General features: G+C 52.2%; 1 protein-coding gene across 1 annotated transcript in view; it reads left to right on the top strand.

Moving 5' to 3' along the window:
• Positions 1 to 13,128, top strand: part of AJAP1 (adherens junctions associated protein 1) — a 32,796-nt gene extending 19,668 nt beyond the window's left edge. The window contains 4 exon segments of the mRNA XM_034068440.1: positions 4,211 to 4,298; positions 6,658 to 6,900; positions 7,852 to 7,981; positions 12,546 to 13,128. Coding sequence (XP_033924331.1) covers positions 4,211 to 4,298; positions 6,658 to 6,900; positions 7,852 to 7,924 — 404 coding nt within the window. The 3' untranslated portion in view covers positions 7,925 to 7,981; positions 12,546 to 13,128.
• The last annotated feature ends 7,031 nt before the right edge of the window (positions 13,129 to 20,159 follow it).

Genomic DNA, 20,159 nt, shown 5'->3' with positions numbered 1-20,159 from the left:
TTGCGCACTCCTGCAGCAGCAAGACATTAGCCTCCAATGGATTTTCTCATGGCATTAATTCCGTCGATGCAGAGCTGTCCAGGAGCCGTTTCAAAGGTGGCCGGAAAGGCCAAAACTCAGCGCTTTCATCTGGCTGGCAAATAGATGGTCTTTAATACAACACAGAAACCTGAGCGCCGATGCTTGCTTGCTTTGAAGAGATGGGGTTTCCCTGGGATGCTGGGGCTGTGCTCTGCAGGGTACCGCAGAGCTGCTGGCCATGGGCAGCGGGTTCTCACTGCAGGATGGGACCTGAAGCCCCATTGAGAGCAGAGCTCCCTCGGACAGTGCAGCAATGGAAAAACCCAGCATTATGTGAGTGCTTGTGAGGGTTCAAAGAGCTCCTTTGAAGAGCTCTCCCTCCTGGCAGGCGACACGTGAATTTCTGCTGCACCAGCAGAAGCGCAGGGCTCTGGACACACTTTCAATGCCATTAAATACCTCTCCTGTAATTACCCTCCAGTTAAATGGTCACTGCGTCAAATTGCCTGGTAAAAGCCTGGGGAGAGGGAGCCGCTCGTGGTCCCCGTGCAGGGATGAGGCGTTGGCAGCTGGTGCTAAACGTGGTGGCCACTCACCGGTGCCATTCCCAGTGCCAGCCCCGGTCCTGCTGGCAAATCCTTTCTTCACCAGTTATTAAGGTGTAATTAAGGGAGCAGCATGTCTGGAGCTCATTGGGATCCAAGCTTTGCCATGTGCAATGTTTGCTACGGAGATGAGCAAACAAAACCAAGCCACCAGAATTCCTGCTTCCATGTTCTTACCTGCAGCTCGCCCCACGTGCAGGGGGCATAGGGTATCACTGTGAGCTACACATGTGCCAGAAGGCTTCCCACACTGCTGGAGGAGGGTAATTTTCCTTTATGAGCTATTGATTCTATCCTGCAGGTCCCTTTCCTCCAGGCAGATTGGGCTCCTAGGGATGTGTTTAAAATAATGCTGTGGTCTTTGGAACCATCTCTCTCTTCCTCTCGCCTTTTCCCTGGGGGTGGTGTCCCAGATGGGATGTTCACTTCTCCCATGAATGTCCCATCCATGAGCACCTTCTCTTGCAGATGGGGTGCTTCTGTTTGATTTTGCTCTATGCAGTTCTATATATTCCTACGAAGGCCTAGAGGAAAGGATTTGAGATATCGAGGAAAGGATTTGATCTATTTGCAAAGTAAGAATAAAGACCTGTTAGCCTTTATTGCAGTGGGCATTGCTATAGGGATTCCTATGAAACCATCCATCAGGTCCCTTCCCCTGTTTCCATCATTGCCATGGTTAATGCTGTTGGGGAAGTGATCTCCTGTCCCCTTCAAATCCCTGGGCTCTGGTGCAGAATTAATATGCGATGTGAAGTAACTTTCTTCCATGCTGACACATATGGCAACTTATGTATGTGATGGAGTCTAAAATTATCCAGCCCTTCTTTAAACCCATGTGTCCTGCTCCAAAGAGCTGCCATCCTTCCCAGCGCTCAGCCACCTGCAATCTGTTCTGCCTGCGCCTCTCCCATGATGTAAGTGCAGGGATTAATTGCATCCTTCAGTTCTCCCATGTCCTTTGCCGTCTGCCTCTGCTGCTGCCTTCGAGGTCTCATCCCGGTGCCGCTCCTGCTCTCAGAGGCATCGGGCACTGGGTTTGGTTTATTTTTGGAGCCTTTCCCTCCCGCTTTGTGCTGGTGTCCCACTGGGACCTGCTCCAAGATTGCCGTGAAGGATGCGCCGGCGCTGGGGTGGGTGTCACTCCTGACCCGGCACACGTGGCACAGGCTGGGAGCTGCTGGCTGCGCTCCTCGGCTCCACTGGGACACGGCTGCTCTCGCATCCATCCTCCAGGCTCCCAAGGTACAGGGTCAGAAGTCTTCTCCATGCCTCACCTCCAGGAGAAGGTGTTATCCCTGTGAATACTATTGGGAAGTGGAAGCCGGAGGCAGAGCAGCAAACTGAGCTCTGGCTTTCCAGGCAGTTGTGGGGAAGCTGAGGCTGCTTCCCAGTGTCGGGACCTGATGGAGCTGGTGCAGGGGTGCTGGGTCCTCCCTGTTCTCTGCCACCAGGGCCCCTTGTGGTCACATCCTGACCCACTCTGTGTCCTGGCAGCCTTGGTGGTTGAGCCAATTGAAGTGTAACTGGGAGGAAATGGGTCATTTGTAAAATAGGTGCTTGAGTTGAGGGAGAAAAATAACCTTGGCATGTTCCTGTCCCTCTGTGCTCGGCTGTGCCAGGGTGCGGGTGAGCAGCCGTCTGTCTGTCCATCCCCCCCAGGGAGGGGATGTGTGGATGGAAGCCTTGTGGGGCAGAACAAGAACCCCCAAATACATGGGGGCTGCAGCATCCTGCATCTCCTGTGTTTTGGGCTCTTGCCTTCTGCTGTTTTGACACTGGGACCCAAAAGCCAGCATGTTAGAAACGTTTGCCTTCAGGAAGTTGTTACTCCTTCATCCTGCCTCTAGCAAACCCTTTTGCTGGTGATGTCCACCATGCCCCACTCCAGGCAGCATCCTGTCCTTAAACCCAGCCAGATCCCTGCTCTCTTCTCCAGCTCTTATCCCAGATCTCCATCATGTATCCGCTAGGAAATAGGTACTACAGAATGTTGGGTGCATGCTGCATTTCAGAGCCCCTTCTGCTTTAGTTTTGGAGGTGAGTGCTCTTGGTCTGCTGGACACCAGAACACTGTGGTCAGCAGGTGGGTGCTGGGCCATCTCCTGTACGTGGTAACATGGCATTCCCTGCCGGCGAGTGCTTCCTGGGTCCTGGCCATGTTCTTTGGACAGACTCCCCAGAGGTGACCTTGGTTTTGCTGTATTAAACTGTCAGGACTTGCATTCTGGAGCGGTTGATTTACAAGCAGCATTTCTCCCTTGATGAGTGTTGTTGGCAGCGTGGGAGAAGGCAGGACCCAAAACCCCCTCCGGGCACAGGGATGAGCAGAGGTGGGTGAGATGCTGTAATGAATTCCCAGGGAGTGAACACTTGGGTCCTGTGAGAGCAGTAGGCGTGATCCCAGGTTTAAAACAACCCCACTGTTGAACCTGGCCTAATTGGTGCCTGGGCTGCTGCTCAGCCACCTGCGAGCCTGCCTTGAGTGGGGTGCCCTGTGCTGGAAGCCAGGGAGCTGCAGCATGGCCCCAAATCCAGTGGCTGGGATTGTGGGTGAGTGCTGGGCGGCATTCCCGAAGGAGCAGAGGGATACTCTGTGCGAAGTCCCTGCAGAGAGTGATGCTGAGGGCTATGGATGGGGTTCATGCTGTCCCCAGTGTGTCTATCCCAGGAGGGTTTTCCACCCACTGTTGCTGCTGCCAGGGAAGGGATGGGTGTACATAGAGCAGTGGTGAGCAGCGTCTGTCCACTTCATGGGATCATAGACTGGGTTGAAGGGAACTGGATCCAGCTCCAACCCCTGCCATGGGCAAGGACACCTTCCACTAGACCAGGTTGCTCCAAGCCCCACTCTCCCCTCACTCATGGGCAGCGGTTGGAAGCCTGCTCATGCTTCCATGGGGAGAAGCAGCCACACACACCCGAAATAGCTGGAAGTGCTTCACATGTATCACACAGGTCCATGTATATGTATATATGGATAAAACTACAGATATAAAAAGCTGCTTCTTTTCCTGCTGTGCCAACACGTACTAACTTATTAAAAATACCATCCATCAGGAGCTGCAACATCTGTTTGTGAATATAGCACATCCTTGGGCCGCAGCCAGCAAAATCATTTCATTACGAAATTGCAACTGTAAAGCAGCACAAAATCACAAACATACTGTACATCGATGCTTTTGTTTCCAAACTGCTCATTAGGACTGATACACCAGCCAAAATTATACCCTGTTTAAGGTGAATTAGGAGCAAATGAGCCCATCCGACCTTCTAAGCGAGCAGCAGTTAGTGCAGTAATTATTATCTCTGGTTAATCCTGCACCCATTGCATGGCTCAAGTTTCCCTTTCCGTCCCAGAGGGGATACGGCTTCACATCTCTTCCGTTCTTCGTGCCTAATTCGGGCTGACAAGGAACATACTTGAGAGGATAGGAAATGAGAAGCTGGGCTTAAAGATCCTTGTCTGCAAGCAGGATGAGGATGGCTTCTGCTGGGGCTGGGAGGCGGTGGGGGCTTTGCTAGTCCTTCCCGGGATCCCCTTGGCTCCCATTCCCATTCCCTCTGGTTTCCTCTCTCCGCAGGTCTGGCGGTTCATCAGATAATCACTATAACCGTGTCCCTCATCATGGTCATAGCTGCTCTGATAACAACTCTTGTCTTAAAAAACTGGTAAGGTCCCTCCTGGGTCTGTGGGGCTGGGGAGGATGGTGTGGGGATGGGACCGGTTGGGGATGGGGGGATCCGTTTGGTTAACAGCTATGGGTTCTAATGCCTGCAGCATCCACCGGGATGGCTTTGGAAAGTCATTGCAGGAGAAAATGGGGTTTATAGTGGGATCTCCAAGGGGGGCTGAAGCACCTGGGTTTGCTGTGCTTTGGGGACCATGGCTGGAGTCAGTGGGTCCCACTTGGGGCACATGCACAGCACTGCTCCAGGCTTGAGTCACTGCCATATGATGCCAAATGGGGAGGTCAAAGGCACGTGTTTGGCCACAGCAGAGCTCCTCAGGGTGCCAGGACCTGCCCCGTGCCTGGTGCCATCTCCTCAGCAGCCTTCCTTAAGCAGCTTTGCTGCTGCTCCTTAAATCCGCAGCCTGGCTCAGCCAAGCAATTGGGTTTTCTGACCTTCCCTGTGACTCCAGGGATGGAAGGGGCACCTTCCGAGCCCCCCGGATGCTGCCGGATTGAAGTGTGCCCCATACCCCAGAGCGCTCCTGTGCTTCTCCAGCTCCATGTGCTCCCGTTTATTCTCTGTGTGGTTGGGCGTATGGCAAAATAGGTTAGAGCTTCGCTTCAGGCACTCGTGGCTTTACCTATTTTCCCAGGGAAACTGGCCTACTTTGAGGTCAGTGCTGCCGGTGGAGGGATTCGGATGCAGCTCTGGGCTGGTGGGAGAGCTGCTCTGCTGGGTTCTCTCCTCCATCAGCATCTCCTGCCCACCCGAGCTCTTCATGGGCACTGCAGCTAATCGATTCCTGCACCCAGAAGGGAATTAGAGGAGCGGGTGGAGGAAGAAGCCTGCTCATTCCCTGGGATTAGAGGAAAACCTATTTGCAGGGCTATGGAGGCATCTTAATCTGGGCAGAGCTGTAGTGCAGCATTGCAGCTGGCCACACTGCGCAGGGTTACTCGCCCCGCAGGCAAGTTTGCTTTGCTGGGAGCAAGCCCATGGGGACACATCAGGAATGCAGCCAGGGATGCTCCTTTCTGTGTCTCTGATGGGGTTTATTTGACAAAACTTCCTTACTTGAAGTAATGTTTGAGCAAAGGAGCAGGGGAAATACTTTGTCAGAGGGTTTTTCTCTAATAGCAGTCGTAAGCCATATGTAGCATTGATCCGGCTGACCACAGCTTAGCACAACAGCTCCAGTAACCTCATGCTGAAGCCAAAAAGGGCAAACAAATAACTACAGCAATCAGTGAGGAACAGAAATGGTTTCCCATGGGTGAGATGGGGAAATGAGCAGGGAACCCCTGCAGACAAGCACAGTCCATGTGTCCCAGGCAGAAAGCAGCACCCCATGAGTTTGCTCAGCTCTAGCACTTGCCAGTTTTGGTGTTTCAGGGCACATACTGGGCTGCCCCCAGTGCTGCTGGTACAGGCAAGGACTGGCCGGTACTGGTCCCCTTGGGTGGGAGGTGAGTGATGGCTGCACCACACCAGTGCCCTCCTTGTTGCTACTGCAACGCACTGGGGGAGCTGGTGGTTATTTCAGAGCTGTCTCTTTGGGTTGCATCAGCCAATGCAGGGCAAGATGTGTCCCACTGCTGCTCCCTGGCTTCCACTGCCCCCGGAGCTGCAACCCTCCCAGACTCCAGCATTAGGATAGGCACTGTCAGTCCTGCTTAGGGGAAAAGTGACATCTTAGTTAAATCAGCATCCAGCCCCTTAAACAGGACCAGCCTGATGGAGGGCTGGTTCCTGCTGCCTGCTGCTCTCCTTGTTTCCTATGTGCTGAAGCAGGAGCAGTGATCCTAGGGGAGTTAGCAGGAGGCAGTCATCCCTGTGCTGAGGTCTGCTGGGCCAGGCTGGGCTCCGAGCTTATTTATCCCCATTAGTTAGAAGCTTCATGTGCCTCCCAAATGGCAAGCATTTCACTTCGTTGTTCTCCCCTGCATGTTTTCACTTAAAAGAAGGCTTTCATTTCCTGCAGGTATAAGGGAATGAGTGCTTAAGTTGTTCCTCTGGTGGTAAAAAGCCTGCATCTAAAATTTAAATGTGATCCTTAAAACCAAGCCCAGCCAATTGACTGCCTGATTGTGGCTGATCTTCCCAGAGTCCTTACCTAGCACTGGGTGAGGTGTAGCTAAGGACTCCTTACCTAGCACTGGGTGAGGTGTAGCTAAGGAATCCTTACCTAGCACTGAGCAAGGTGTAGCTAAGGAATCCTTCCCTAGCACTGGGTGAGGTGTAGCTAAGGAATCCTTCCCTAGCACTGGGTGAGGTGTAGCTAAGGAATCCTTACCTAGCACTGGGTGAGGTGTAGCTAAGGGTCCCTAAGGTGACTCCATGCCCCCTCCTCTCGCAGCTGCGCGCAGAGCGGGCGCCCGCGCCGCAACAGCCACCAGCGCAAGCTGGAGCAGCAGGAGGAGAGCTGCCAGAACCTGACGGACTTCGCTCCCGCGCGCGTGCCCAGCGCCCTCGACATCTTCACGGCCTACAACGAGACCCTGCAGTGCTCCCACGAGTGCGTCCGCACCCCCGTGTCTGTCTATGCGGAGGACGCGCTGCGCTCGCCCGGGGACTATAAGACAACCTTCAATGGAAACAGGTAAGGAGGGATGGGAGAGCTGGTGCTGGGTCACAAGGGGAGATGCCCATTGGCTTTGTCCACCTCTCTGAACCGTGGTGCTCGTTGATGGATGTTGCACAGTGACATACATCCTCATCGGAAGGATGAAGGCTCCACTGGCCATGTAGGCAGCCCCGTCTTCAGCATCACCTTAGGATACCATAGCATCATAGAATAGAGTCATAGAATCACTGGGCTGGAAAAGACCTTTATATGGTCAAGTCCAACCAGCAAACCCTGGCAGTGTTGAGCATCGCACGTTTTCCAGTTCCCGACAGCAACCAAAATGCTGCTGGATCCATTGTCCAGCATCCATGCTGTCTGCTGAGTGGCACCACAAGAGCCGCTGCGTTGGGAATGAGTAGGGTGATGAATGGAGGAGCCAAATGAGCTGTTAGTCTGGTGTGAAATAATGATGCTTTAACGAAGGGGCCTGGGAGCAGCTGGTGGCACAGGGTGGAAGCACGAGCACTTCTCTGCATGCCCCGTGTCTGTCAGGAGGGATGCTCAGTGCCTGGCTCCCCAAGCCCATTCACTGGGTGCTGCTGGGGTTTTACCGTGCTGTAGGTGCCTGTCTCCCATCAAAGGCAGAGGGGAAAGCAGGAGGAGGGTTTTGAGGGAGGAAATGAGCATGCAGTGCCCTGCACAGCCTGGCTGGACGTGGTGGACCTGCCACCCGCAGCTGGTGTCTGCCTGCATGGAGGAGAGAAGCCTGGAAGCCAACAGCTTTGTAACCGGCATCTGCGTGTGCATGGGGTTGTGCTTTGCACCTCGCTGGTTTCCAAGGCCCATAAGCCCATCCCAAGCATTACTTTAGAGAGGTGGTTACTTTTGCCCTCTAAACCAGCTGATTTGTGCTGCAGGCCACCGCAGCTTGCTCCTGTGTGTTACATACCAGCACCCGCAAGCCCCTTTTTGTGCTCACTGCAGACCCTCTTCTTCTGACCGGCATCTTATTCCTGTGGCCTTTGTGTCTGAGAAATGGTTTGAGATCTCCTGCTGACTGGCCGAAACCTGTTTGACTTCTGGGGCAGGGCAGACGCCGTCGGGCTGTTTCCTGGTAGGTACTGCACCCCCCCATGCCTATCCCCTGCCTGCTCCATGACTCTGGTCCCCATGTGCGATTGCTCTCCTCCTGCCTGGTGCCATCCTCCTGCTCCTGCTTCATTCGGGATGTCAGAAACCATCTTTCGGGGTGGCTGTGGGATGCTGTGGATGGGGTGCTGGGTACCAAAGCAGCTTTTCCACAGAGGTGAATTGCAGTCAGGCCAGAGCTAAAAGGCAAGGGCTGAGATGGATGTGGATTTAAGAGTAATGGGTCCCTGGGGCAGCCTTGAACTTCAGCCTGATCTCGTGGTTCCAGCCCACCTCGACAAGTGATAGTGATTTCCATGCTGTGAAGTGGCCTGTTCTGTAATTAACCTCTTGTTGCATGATGGACAGCCCATCTCATTCATGAGTCATGCAGCTGACACGCACGCTCCCTTGGTACCCAGAAGCTCATGTGATGATGTTTGCTGTCATAAACACTGCCATGTGAGGGTGCTGGGGTCTTCCTATTCCTTCTCCTCATCCTCTTCCTCCTGTGCCTTTCCTTGCCCTGCAGGAAGCACATCCTGCAAGCCCATGTGTGCAGTCCCTGCAGCCAGGTTCACACCTCGGATGCTGCTGTGTTGTGTGATGTCCTGTTCTCAGCAGTACATTGTTGGGGATTCTGTCCTGGTTTTGAGTTGCTTTGGGCCATTCTTCCCTCCTTGTATTGCTGTTGAAGGTGGCAGCAGGAGCAGTTAGGGTTTGTTGTGTGGGGCTCACTGAGGGGCACATCTGAACCACACACTCAGGTGAATTAATGGGTCTGTCCCACGTCCCTGCTGTAATGAATCATATATTCAGTGTAAATGAAATTTGCAGCCTTCCCTGACTGCAGCTTGCTCAGAACAGCCTGCTTAACATTACACTCAGCTATTGAACACAGAAATATAATTACATTAGAATGGAAGGGGATAGAAAGTTAATGGTCTCGGCTGTGCTGGGGGCTGGCGGTGTCTGGGCAGCCCAGCTGAGGTGTGGGCAGGGAGCACAAGGCACAGAGCAAGAGTTCACCCATCGGCCCACTGGTGGCTTTACCCATAGCTGCCACCGGCAGCTCTTGTGCCTGAAATAGAGGGAAGGAGGATGAGCAGCTCTGAGTTCTTGCCTGCTATGGGAAGCCTGTGCAATTCCTGCCTAAGGTCCTGTGAAACTTAGTGCCAAAGCTTGCTCCCTGGCCATCTCCACAGATCTTAAATAGCCCAGAGCCATCCCATCATGCCCTATTAAATCCTTGAAATTCTCATTGACCCGTTTTCATGGAATCCATAAAACGCATATTGATGCGCTCTGGAAAAATCCATCCGAGTCATACCTGGAGCATTAGCTCCATAATAGGGTTTCAATTATTTATCCAGCTCTGGACGCTAATGTTTGGTTTCATTAATGTTGGCAAAATGAGATTAATCCAAAAGCTGTTGTTGCGTGTGTGTGTTTGCACCAGGGTGTTTAGAGAACACACAAGCATTAGTGGTACATCACAGTGAGAACCAGGCGACTGCCAGAGATCCCTCCTGTGTGTGGGGAGTGATGGAGAGAGCATCAGCACAGCACAGATCCTGCAGAGACTGCCCTTGTCCCAGAATGGGGTCAGCCCAAATCCTTTAGAAGTCAGCAAAAGGTCACTTAGTATTTTCTCCATGCTGTACTGTTTCCTACATCTTCTATCATGATGTGCTTGGTACATTGAGGACCAGCTAGGGTCTCAGTGTTGATGTCTCCTGAGGGGGCTTTCCTCTGCTGGCAGCATCCGGTTGAAGGATGTGTTTTGCATGAATCCATGTGTGCCAGCTGGGACATCCCACAGGCAAAATGGATATTCCAAGTTGCACATGTCACTGTGTAAGGTAAAACCTTCCCAGAGGAGATGGCATTGGGATAAGCTTCCTGGTAGACTGTCTCCTGTTGTAAGGGTGGCCTTGTGCTGTCACCAGATAGATGCTGCGGTAGGATGGTGGGATGAGGATACCTTTCCAGCTCTCACTTCTAAAGGAGAGGCTGGTGGCAAAGTTGATGCTTTGGGCTGCACCTCTTCTGGAAGCATCTATGTCTTCCTGGCTGGCTTTTCCAACAGCAGCAGCACATCCTGAAGGCAGCAGTTAGTGCTGACCCCCTGTCCCTCAGCAGAGGAGGAAGGATGCTCTCCATCCTGGCTGGAAGGGTTATGTGCAGCCATCTCTTCCCAGCCCCTTTGTCTTGCTGTGTGCAGGGATGGTGGGCAGCGTGAGGGGGGACATCCCAAAGCCATGGGGCAGTCCTCACTCTGCAGGCACACAGCCATGCACCAGGAGGGGTCAGACGCTGTGCCGGACACCGTGCCAGCATCCTCGCTCTGTGGAAAGGCTCAAAGCCTTTTACAAGGTTTAATTGATGGCCCTGCACAGCTCCTAGCTGTCTAACAAGCAAATTAGTGCTCAGAACATGCAGAGTCAGTGCTGGAGGCGCAAGGCGGACGCAGGGCAGGGAGGGTGTGTGGACATTTGGACTGGATGAGCACCAGGAGGCCGGTTGGGGTTTAATGTGCACTTTGCAGCTGGCAGCCCGTCAGCACTGTGCTGTACCTCAATGGCAGCCTGGCATTGGAGGGTGCTGCTGGCAGCGGAAGGCTGCGGGTGCAGGCAGCAGATGTAAGGGACAGCACCATGGAACCATCTCCAGCCTGGAGAGCTGCAGGCAGTGCTGAGCTCGTGTCAGGGAACCTGGTGGAGCTCATCTGGTTACACGGCAAGCAGATGTTGAAGTTATTTCCTGGGGTCAGATTCATCTGGTGCCAAGAGGAGTGATGGAGAGCGTTCCTGTGCCGCTGGCATGGGCCCTGTGTGCAGATGCAGCCACAGCATGGCCCGGGGCTGGTCTAAGTGAAGAGTAAAGCAGTCACTTGCTGCATTTGTGCCAGGCAGCTCAGGGATGATCTGCATGGGGCTTAAGAAGCAAAACTGCCTGTGCTCTGATCACAGTAGATGACAGAGGAGATGCGGCAGAGGCAGAAACAGCCTTTCTGCAACCCAAAAGGTGAAGTTTGCTGGAGGCTCAAGTGGCTTTGGCTGGGCACTGCAGCAAACAGAGGTAGTGTTGGTTTGATTTCATACTGTCTTTGGGGGCTTTCTGAAAGGAAGTTTGAGATTTCGTGCTGTTCTTGTCCTTAATCCCACTCTCTTTGACTGAAAAACCCCATGGAATGAGATTATACACAAATCTGTAAGGTTGATCAAGCGCTGACCTACTTTGCACAAAGAGAGGCTGTTTGGAATACAATACAAATTGTACATCCCGCAATGCATGCATTAGATAGGATTCATCCAGGACTGCGTAAACATCCAGCATTGCTGTTAGGAAGTGGCAATCCGGGACCTGAAAAACCATCCTGGCTCCGGTACCATCGATCTGACCCCAGTTTTACACAAGGTGGATAAAATGCACAGCGCTGGGTGGTAATGCCACGCTTTGAACACAGCGAGCAGCTGCTGTGATGGCCCCGTTCTGCCTGACAACAGCAAATGGTTTGTATTAACATTAACAGATAATGAGTCATCATAAAATCCAGGCCTGTCTTGGAGGAATAACAGCAGTCCCAGCACAGCCCCAGCACAGGAGATTAAGGACACAGTAAAATCTGTCTCGCTAATTAAGACTCGAGCCTTGTTCTTGGAGATGGTGAATATTGGGCATTTTGCCTTAAAATAATGCTGAGGAAAGAGCCCTGGAACACAAAGCATTCCCCGGGCTGGTAGCCAGCTTGTGTGGCTCAGGGCAGAGCTGTGGACCCAGGGCACTGGATGGGGATGAAGCCCCCACATTGGCAGTGGTCTCAAGACACTTGGATGCATTGCGGTGTGTAACTACACATCAAGTCATGTGCATGGGAAGCAAGTGGCCACACACAGATGATGGGGAGTAATTGCCCTTGCATGGAGGTTTCAGGATGATGCAGGGAGAGAGCTTTTGGAAGGCAGCAAATAAATAGCTTAAGAAGAACTTCTGTAGGATCTCTGGTTTTGATGCTTAACCAGTTCTATATTGATCTCCTTAGGGCATCTGACTTTAGGGAGTTTTGTTAGTGCTCATCACTGGCTTCTCACCTGCCAGAGCTTTCGCTGCTCTCAGCCCAAGTATGAACAACCCCAGGATGCAAGGGGGATCAGAAGGAAATAATGCTTTGGAAAAGGTCCTGAGGAAATAGTGTGCATTTAGACCTACCTATTCCATTGCTTATCAAAAGCATCCCCATTCCATCACATGTGCCCTGATCCAAGGGCTGCCTCAAGGATCAAGGCTGGGAATGGGCTGGGAAGGGCTGAGGCTTCAGTGGGGAGGCTGAAGGAGTGGTCCCAGTCCCAATCCCACCACAGACTGGTGTCTGGTCACCAACATCCTGCTTCTTCCGTGCCCATCCCCAAGGGTTCCATCAGTGCTTGTGCTCCTGAGCCCTGAGGGGGCAGGGGAAGGCTCCATGGGATCACCGGAGCAGCAGTGCGGGTCGTGGTGCCATTCCCTTGTCCTGATTTAACCTTTCTTTTTCTTCTCGTCCTTCACAGGATTCCATTGGTGAACCTGTAAAAAATATACAAAAATAATGGGTTACCTGTACCTACCATTTCTGTTTACCAGTAGGAGACTCACAGAGCAGCGTTCTATGGGCCAAATCTATTTTTATACAAATGAACACGCCTGTAGGGAACTGCGATGGACAAAGAGCGCGTTTGGTGGGGAAGAGGAAGGGGAATGTGTGAGCAAAGGATGCCATGAGGACAAGGAGCCGGCGGGGGACTGAGGAAAGGGCCGAGCGCCTGGAGCCTGGACGTGGATGTGACTCTGAACCTGTGCCAATAATACCATTATGTGCCATGTACCGATGCAAAGACTTGGCGAGAAGCCGAAGCCGAGTCGCTAACGCCTGGAGAACATTGTGGAGGACGAGTGGGGCGTCTCTTCTGGTGGGGTCATCCATTCCGGTCCATCCGCGTACATACATGCGATACGTGTAGAGAGAAAATATATATATATATACACACACAACCACTTTTTGTACTGTAGCAATTTTTGAAGATCTTAAATACTCATTTTTAAAGAAGATGTCATGGGCTAAAAGTCTCATTTCTTTAACACGCATAATACAAACCAGGTGAGCCGATGTTTTCTACTTTGGCAGCTTGCCTTTTGAACCTATATGTGTATATATAGGTAGACATATATACATATATATACGTGTGTGTGTGTATGTATAGACATATATATGTATGTATACATATATATATATATATATATATATATAGTTTTGGTTCCTTTTGGAAATGCTTTTCCAGCAGTTGGGACGTGACCATGGTGGGGTCAGCCAGGGCTGCAGTGCCTGCTGGTTGCTCCAGCCGCAGGAGGGATGCCGGGATGTGCCGGAGCCTGGTCTGGAACACCAGGAGGATGGAGATGGGCTGGGATTCTGGCTAGAAGGCTGCGTCTGGGCCACATTCACAAAGTGCATTCCTGCTGTGGGAGCTCAGAGGAAGTGTAACACTGCGGTGAGGGGAGCGGGCAGCACAGGAGCTCCCCTTTCTTCCATGTGGGATGCCGCAGGCACGGGACGGATCCTGCTCCCGCTCCCTATGGACCCTGTCTTTGAGGTGGTGTTCCCACACCATCGTGTTCCCAGGAATGGGAAGCGAGCAGGGAGCAGCTTGAGGCGGTGGTGAAGGGTGTTTCCAGTCTTGTGTAGCCTGACACATCATTGGGGTAGGTAGGAAAAGCCCCAAAGCCTGCGTCTGCCGTTGTTCTACTGAGCTAAGTGTGATGCTTGGGGATGGCTGGGAATAGGTTTTAGGTGTGGACTTCTGAAGGATGAGTCTCTCTTGGCACAAGAGACAAATTTCAGGAGCAGGATGAGGGAGTTATGTCAGAAAATGGCTTCTAAATTGGCCATGACACCAAAGCTTGCTCAGCCCTTTGTGAGACACACGAGAGGAATGAGCTCATTGCCTCCTGACCCATTCCAGGGCCAGAGAGCTCCGGGGAGCCTCTTCTTTGAGACGGGAATATTGCCCACGGCTCCAGTGGCTCCGGTTTGGTGTGTTGCTCATCCCAGTGCTTGCACTGGTACCAGTGGGCTGTGGCACTAGGACAGCTCTCAGCTGGGGTTGGGCTGCTTCAGCATTACCTGGGTAGGAACGACAGCAGAATTCAGACCAAAGCCCTCCAGTTCTTTTTGTAATCTGCCCTTTGTCAATACTAGCGCTTTTTGGAGTTGTCCGGATGCACATTCCTACTCATCCCTAGCTGTTCAGCTCCATTCCCTTATTATAATGGACAACAAGGCAGCAATTCCTGGTGTTGCACATAGCCACGTGTGCAGTCTCTTGTTCCCGTATTCCTTTCTGTCCTCCTGATGGAATTGCACAGTCTGGATTATCTTTCCTGAGTTCTTGGGAGCTGCCCCAGGAAGAAGTCTTCCTTGCCAGACCTGATCATTACCTGTGGACTTGAACCAAGCGTTTCCAAAGGCATTGGCAACATTCCCTGCAACTCCAACATCGCCTTTGGTGCGCTCCACACCAGGGTCACTGCTGCCCGGCAGCCAGGGAGGAGGAGAGGGGTTCCCATTGCTCCTGGCCAGGGTTTCATCCATGTTCCTTCTGCAGAGGTGGTTTCTACTGGGTAGGCATAGGCAACGTGTGCATCCCTGGGGCTGGGTGTTGTTGTTGGGGGTATTTAACAGGGCTGGGTCCTGCATCAGAGCAGAGATCTGCTCTTCATGTGTTTCACAAAGCAAATCCACCCATGATGAGGCCAGGCACTGGGCAAAGGGTGCTGCTGTGGGGCTCACAGCTGGCTCCCTGGGACACTGGGTGGATGTCCCCACCGGGTTGCCTTGGGGCAGGAGATGGTGTTTTGCTGGGGGAGTGCTCCCCAAAGCTTTAACCTGCCTTGATATATGCCAGGAGCGTTTTCCCTTGGGGTGTCCCTGGGGTCTGCCCTCAAATGGGGGGTCCTGGTGCTGCTGCTGTCAGTCTCACACAGACAATGGGGACCTTTGGGCTGCAGTTAATAGCATAGAGTGGTACCTTGCTTGGATTACCAGTGCCCTTGCTCCACAGCAGCCCAGGGGAGCTCATTTGCAGCAGGGTCAGCCAGAACTCATGTGAGAAGTGACCACTCCAGGGTGATCCATCATCCAAGTACACCAGAGCCTTTGTGTTTTACTGATGTGCCACAGCAGCCCCTGCAAATCTCCTTGGTTGGCACAGGGTTTGAGTTCTCCTGTGTTTGACTCTGCTGGCATCAATCCAGTCCAGCTTGGGAGGCCGTTGTGCTGCACCCATTGATCTTCCGATTTAGCTGTGTGTGCTGGCAGCACCCAGGAGCTCTTGCGGGTGTTCCAGTGTAATCTCAATGGCAATTTGACATCATAAAACACACCTCAGCTCCCTCATTCCTGACTGTCTGAAGGAGTGTTCTGCATTTCTGTGTGTATGGAACCGCTGCCTGAAGGGGAAGTGTGGGCAGAGCACAGGCAGCGGTGGTGGTGATGGAGTTGTGCCCTGCCCCAAGCCTGGTACCCAGCTCCTGGGCAAGGAATGGGAACTGTGTGTGTGTGTGTCTATGTGTGTGTCAGGGAAAGAGAATGCAGGCGGATGACTGACCCTAGACAACAGGAGCAGGGTTTTGAGCTTTCCACATTGTCTGCAGAGGAACACATCCTGGTCACCAAGAGATGAGCGGTGAACCGGGGAACAAAAGTAGATGCACAATCTTCCCTTATTTATAAGGACCAACAGCACTTGCACTTTATCAGAGAAACCCTCCCATCCTATGCATGCAAGCACACCAACAAGGGACGACTGCCAGGAGGAAGAGAAGGAGGGAAGGAAGAAGGGAAGGGCCAGAGCTGTAAATGCTGTGATTTACAAGGCAGGATCCTTGCAGCCCAAGGTCTATCATAAGAAAGAGAAATGAGCAGCAGTTATTTCATTCCTTGCTATTGATGAAAGCCAAAAAAAAGGAGAAAGAAATGAAACCAGAAAGTGACTTTGTCATGGCATAGACCATGGGCAGCTGGGTCTTGTGCCTGTGCAGGGACAATGGACTTGTGCCTGTTTGGAGAATTAAGAATTAGGGATTTTAGGGATTTTCCTGCTCTTGTTCAGAAGCTGAGCCTCTTTTCCAGCCCAATAGCATCGCACAGGCAGCAGGGAATGTTCCACCATGGGACACAGCTCTGGGAGCTGGACCCTTTGCACTGCCATGCATTGAGTGAGGGCTTGCAAGGGGTGAGGTGATGGCACAGCCCTTGTGAAGGTCCCTGCTCTGCGCTGTGCTGGGGAGCTGTGGGTTCGTGTGGTGGGACTCAATGGATGGGCAGGGAGCAGCCTGGACGTGGCATCAGGCAAACCCCATGCTCCAGCGTGCCCTTTCCTTGGAGAAACAGAGCCTTTTGTGGTTTGTTCCATAGTGGTTCTGGCAGGTTGAAGGAAAACCAAGCTTTGCTCCTTGCTTTGCCCTAAACCCCCAGCTTGCTGCTTCTTGGTTCTTTTTGGTTCATTTTATGGATTTCTTAGCCCAAGTAGCTCCTAAGAAACACATCAAAGCTGCCAAAAGGCTGCGGCATCCCCCAGCCATGTAGTGCTGTGTCCACGTGTTGCTTGCGGCTCTGTCTTAAGAGAGAGGATGGTTTGGGATGAGCCCTTCTCACCAGCAGCCTGTGGCAGGAGCCATCTCTCCAAAGCTGATCGCTTACCATCACTGTCTTCCCAGTTAGAGACAAGGGCAGCGGGGGACCGGGTGGGAGGTGCGAGGTGGGTTTTGGGTTACCTCTTCTCCATGGGCAGCTGGTTGCGAAGGAAGGTCGTTCAGCTAAAATGGTAGTTAAATAGTAGATATTCTACACATATTCTATATTTTGTACAAAAAAAAAGAAAAAAGAAATAAACTAGAACAAAAATATCTATCTCTGTCCTATCTCAGCCCACCCATTTCAGGATGAATGTGGTTGGAATTTTCCTTCAACCAGGTCTAAAATCTATAAGTGATTTTTACCAAAACCAGCAAGAAATCCCTCCCCATTTCCAAGCCCTGGGTCCGGTCTCCAGATCCCATGTAACGCTTCTCACCCATTTGTAAGACTCCTTCTCAGCGTTTGTAGGTGCATTTTTAACAGTGTCACGAGTGGAGATGATATTTACTTTGCGAAAAAGTATACGTTGCACAAAGGATGTACACTGAGGGCAGAGATTTCTGACCCAGATTCTTCTGTTTTAGGTTGCAAGGGGGTTATTTTATTCCGTTTGACAGGACATGTATAGGTGGAGTTTACACTTTATTTTTCTTTTGCCAAAAATCCCATTTTCTAACATCAGACATCGTTTCCTTTGTCACTGGGTTTACATCACTGAGTACTTCTTTCTTTTCCCTGGGAATATCCCGTGCTGCGGGACATCCGGTGGGATGCTGCAGGGGATGCTGCGGGGCCAGGACTCCTCTTCCCGAGTGGTTTTTAAGTTGTCTCTGTACTTGGAAGCTGTGTACTTGGAAGCACTGTAAATGCCACCCTATACCGATCTCCCTGTGTATATTTAGTACTCTGATGTTGCTATTAAAACTGATATGAGAACAGTGCAGCCGGGTGCTGACTGGGTTCCTCTGCGGTCCATGGGGGGGGAATGGGGAGTTTGGGGGGCTTGGAAGGGAGAAACCTCCTTGGTTGTGCACCCTTGTGGGGCAAGTGGCTGAGAAACAGCCTGGCCTTCATCCTGGGAAGAGGGACCTGTATATCCTGGGAAGAAGGTATTGCACATCCTGGGAAGAGGGTCTCAGCATCCCCACCATGGAGGCACCCACATCCAAGCCCTGTGGCAGAGGTGAGAGCCCAGGGTCAAGCAGTGGGGACCCATGTGTGTGTGTTGGTGCTCAAAAGAATGAAGCCTTTCAACAGGGCATTTAGGGAGTTAATTAAACATCACTAATGATGTTTTAACTGAGCAGCTAGGCAGCAAGGTGAGCAGGTGCTGTGGAATCACTCACCCTGGGTGGATGTTGTACAGAAAGATTGGGCTGTGAGCAATTGTGTATTGAAATGATGCTTTTTGTCTGCAAATTGGGTTTGCAGTGGGTGGTGAGGGGTCACACTCAGGCTGTCGTGTTCCAGCCAGGGCTGGCCTTGCTCCTGCTCAATGGACAGACGGAGCTGCAGAGCTTTGGAATGCTACCTGACCTAGAAAGAGGAGAAAAAAGCTGTTTTCCGTGTCCATATCAGCTTTGAGGAGGGCTGACCTGGGCAGGCAGAGCTTGGCACAGCTGCCCACTGCTTCTATCTCCCACAGTGCCTGCTAGCACACCGAAGGAAGGAGCAGAGATGCAGCCCAGGCAAATCCTTCCCAAAAGCTGTGGGAAAACATGTAGGGAAATGAGGAGGGACAGAGTGAGATGCTCTTCATTGTAGGGCCAAATTGCCAGCTTAAATCACTGTGACACTGTGTACAAGCTAACAGGATGCGAATGGCCTCGGAGCTGCATATATCAGCTGGAGAACTCTGTTCATTTCCAGGTACAAGTGGGATTTCAGGGCATGAAATAGAGTGTTGGGATCTCATTCCTTTCCCTGCTATTTATCACAGCCAGGAACGCACTCACCAGCGATGTTGTGAGCAGAGGAGTGCAGAGGAGGAATCCTGTGCTGAGCCACGTGGTGTGGGAGAGGGGACATGGGGAGCCGGACAGCTTGGATGGATGCTGCACGGATTGTGGTGCTGCTGCTTGGGTCACTTCTCATGCGAGTGAAATGATGCTGCAGAATCTCCTGCCTAGCCCATTGAGCTCAGCCTTCTGCATTGCAGCCGAAGGGAAGAGCCAGCCCCGCATTGCTGGATGTGCCCTCCAGCACCCATCACACCCAGCACGGAGCTGGGAGCATCCCCTTCTCACATGGTGAGGGCCAGGGCACAGCCACCACACTGGGTTACGGTGCCTCAAGCTGTCCCCTGGGTCACCATCCCCTTCTCAGGGCTGGAGCTGCCGCTCTGCTCCTTCCTTTGCTGTGGGACTGGAAGTGGGACTTGCTTCCTTGGGGCAAGGCTGGGAAATGAGGCTGGAAACAAAACGCGAGCGCGCGGATGCCACAGCGCAAAGCTCTGTTCAAAAGTGGGACTAAGCATGATCCAAGTTTAATTATTGTAATTATACCGGGCGAAGTAATTGCTGGAGATATTTTAAGCATCAATCAACATGCTATTTTGAAAAGCGAAGCCCTGATTTATCCAGGGCTAGGTAGTAACCATCAACAGGCAACAAGGAGGAGCCCACCAAGAAAGGACTTTAGAACTGGTTGTATCTCCTTAGTTGGGGTGGAGACAAGGAGGGGGAAGGTAGAGAAGGATCCTTGGCCATGGGCAGTTGGTCATGCTGGCATCACTGTGTCCCACACTGTTAGGCAGGCTCCCAGCATCAGGCTGGGCTGCAGAAGCAGCATCAGCTTTGGGATGAGGAGCCGTGTGTGAGGTGGTGACAGCACTTCGGCGGTGGCTTTGAGGAAGATTGGCTGAGGCTGGATGATGTAGCGATGCTGAAATCATTTAAGCTTGTTATAGTGGTTTCTATGGCTCTCTGGCTGGATGTAACAAATTGTCTGCATCATTTTCCAGATGGATCGTTCTTAAATCATCCAGGACAGGCTTCAGGGCTCAGCACTGAAGCAGTGCAAGGCACTTCAGCTCAATAAATGCTGGAAATGTGCTATATTGAGTGCTATTTCTTATTAAAAGTGGAAGTACATCATCCAAGCTGATGGGTTGGTCTCACAGCCAAGATCTCTGCGCTTTGCACCCCTTCTAAGTGCCAAGCTCCCCGTGGAGATGGGCCATGGACAGAGCCATGTGAGGGTGCCTGTGGCTCTGCAGTGGGTAATGGGCTCAGCCAGGAGCTCATCCCTACCCCTCTTTCTCCGCAGATGGAACCAGCCTGCAGTGTACATCCCACTCCAGGCTCATGGTGCAGCGTTTGGCCATGGACTTGCGTGCCCAGTAAATGATGAGCACTGAGAGAGCATTTTATTACTGCCAGGCAGTTTGTGCTAATAAGCAGTTCGAAGCAGCGAAGCCTCTCAGCAGAGGGATGAATTATGGCAGGAGGGTGTTGGAAGGGAAGAGCCCCGAGGATGCTGCAGCAGAGGA

The sequence above is a fragment of the Melopsittacus undulatus genome, chromosome 12 (genome assembly GCF_012275295.1).
Source record: "Melopsittacus undulatus isolate bMelUnd1 chromosome 12, bMelUnd1.mat.Z, whole genome shotgun sequence".
Classification (NCBI taxonomy): Eukaryota; Metazoa; Chordata; class Aves; order Psittaciformes; family Psittaculidae; genus Melopsittacus; species Melopsittacus undulatus.
This window is presented reverse-complemented; position numbering and strand designations above follow the sequence as displayed.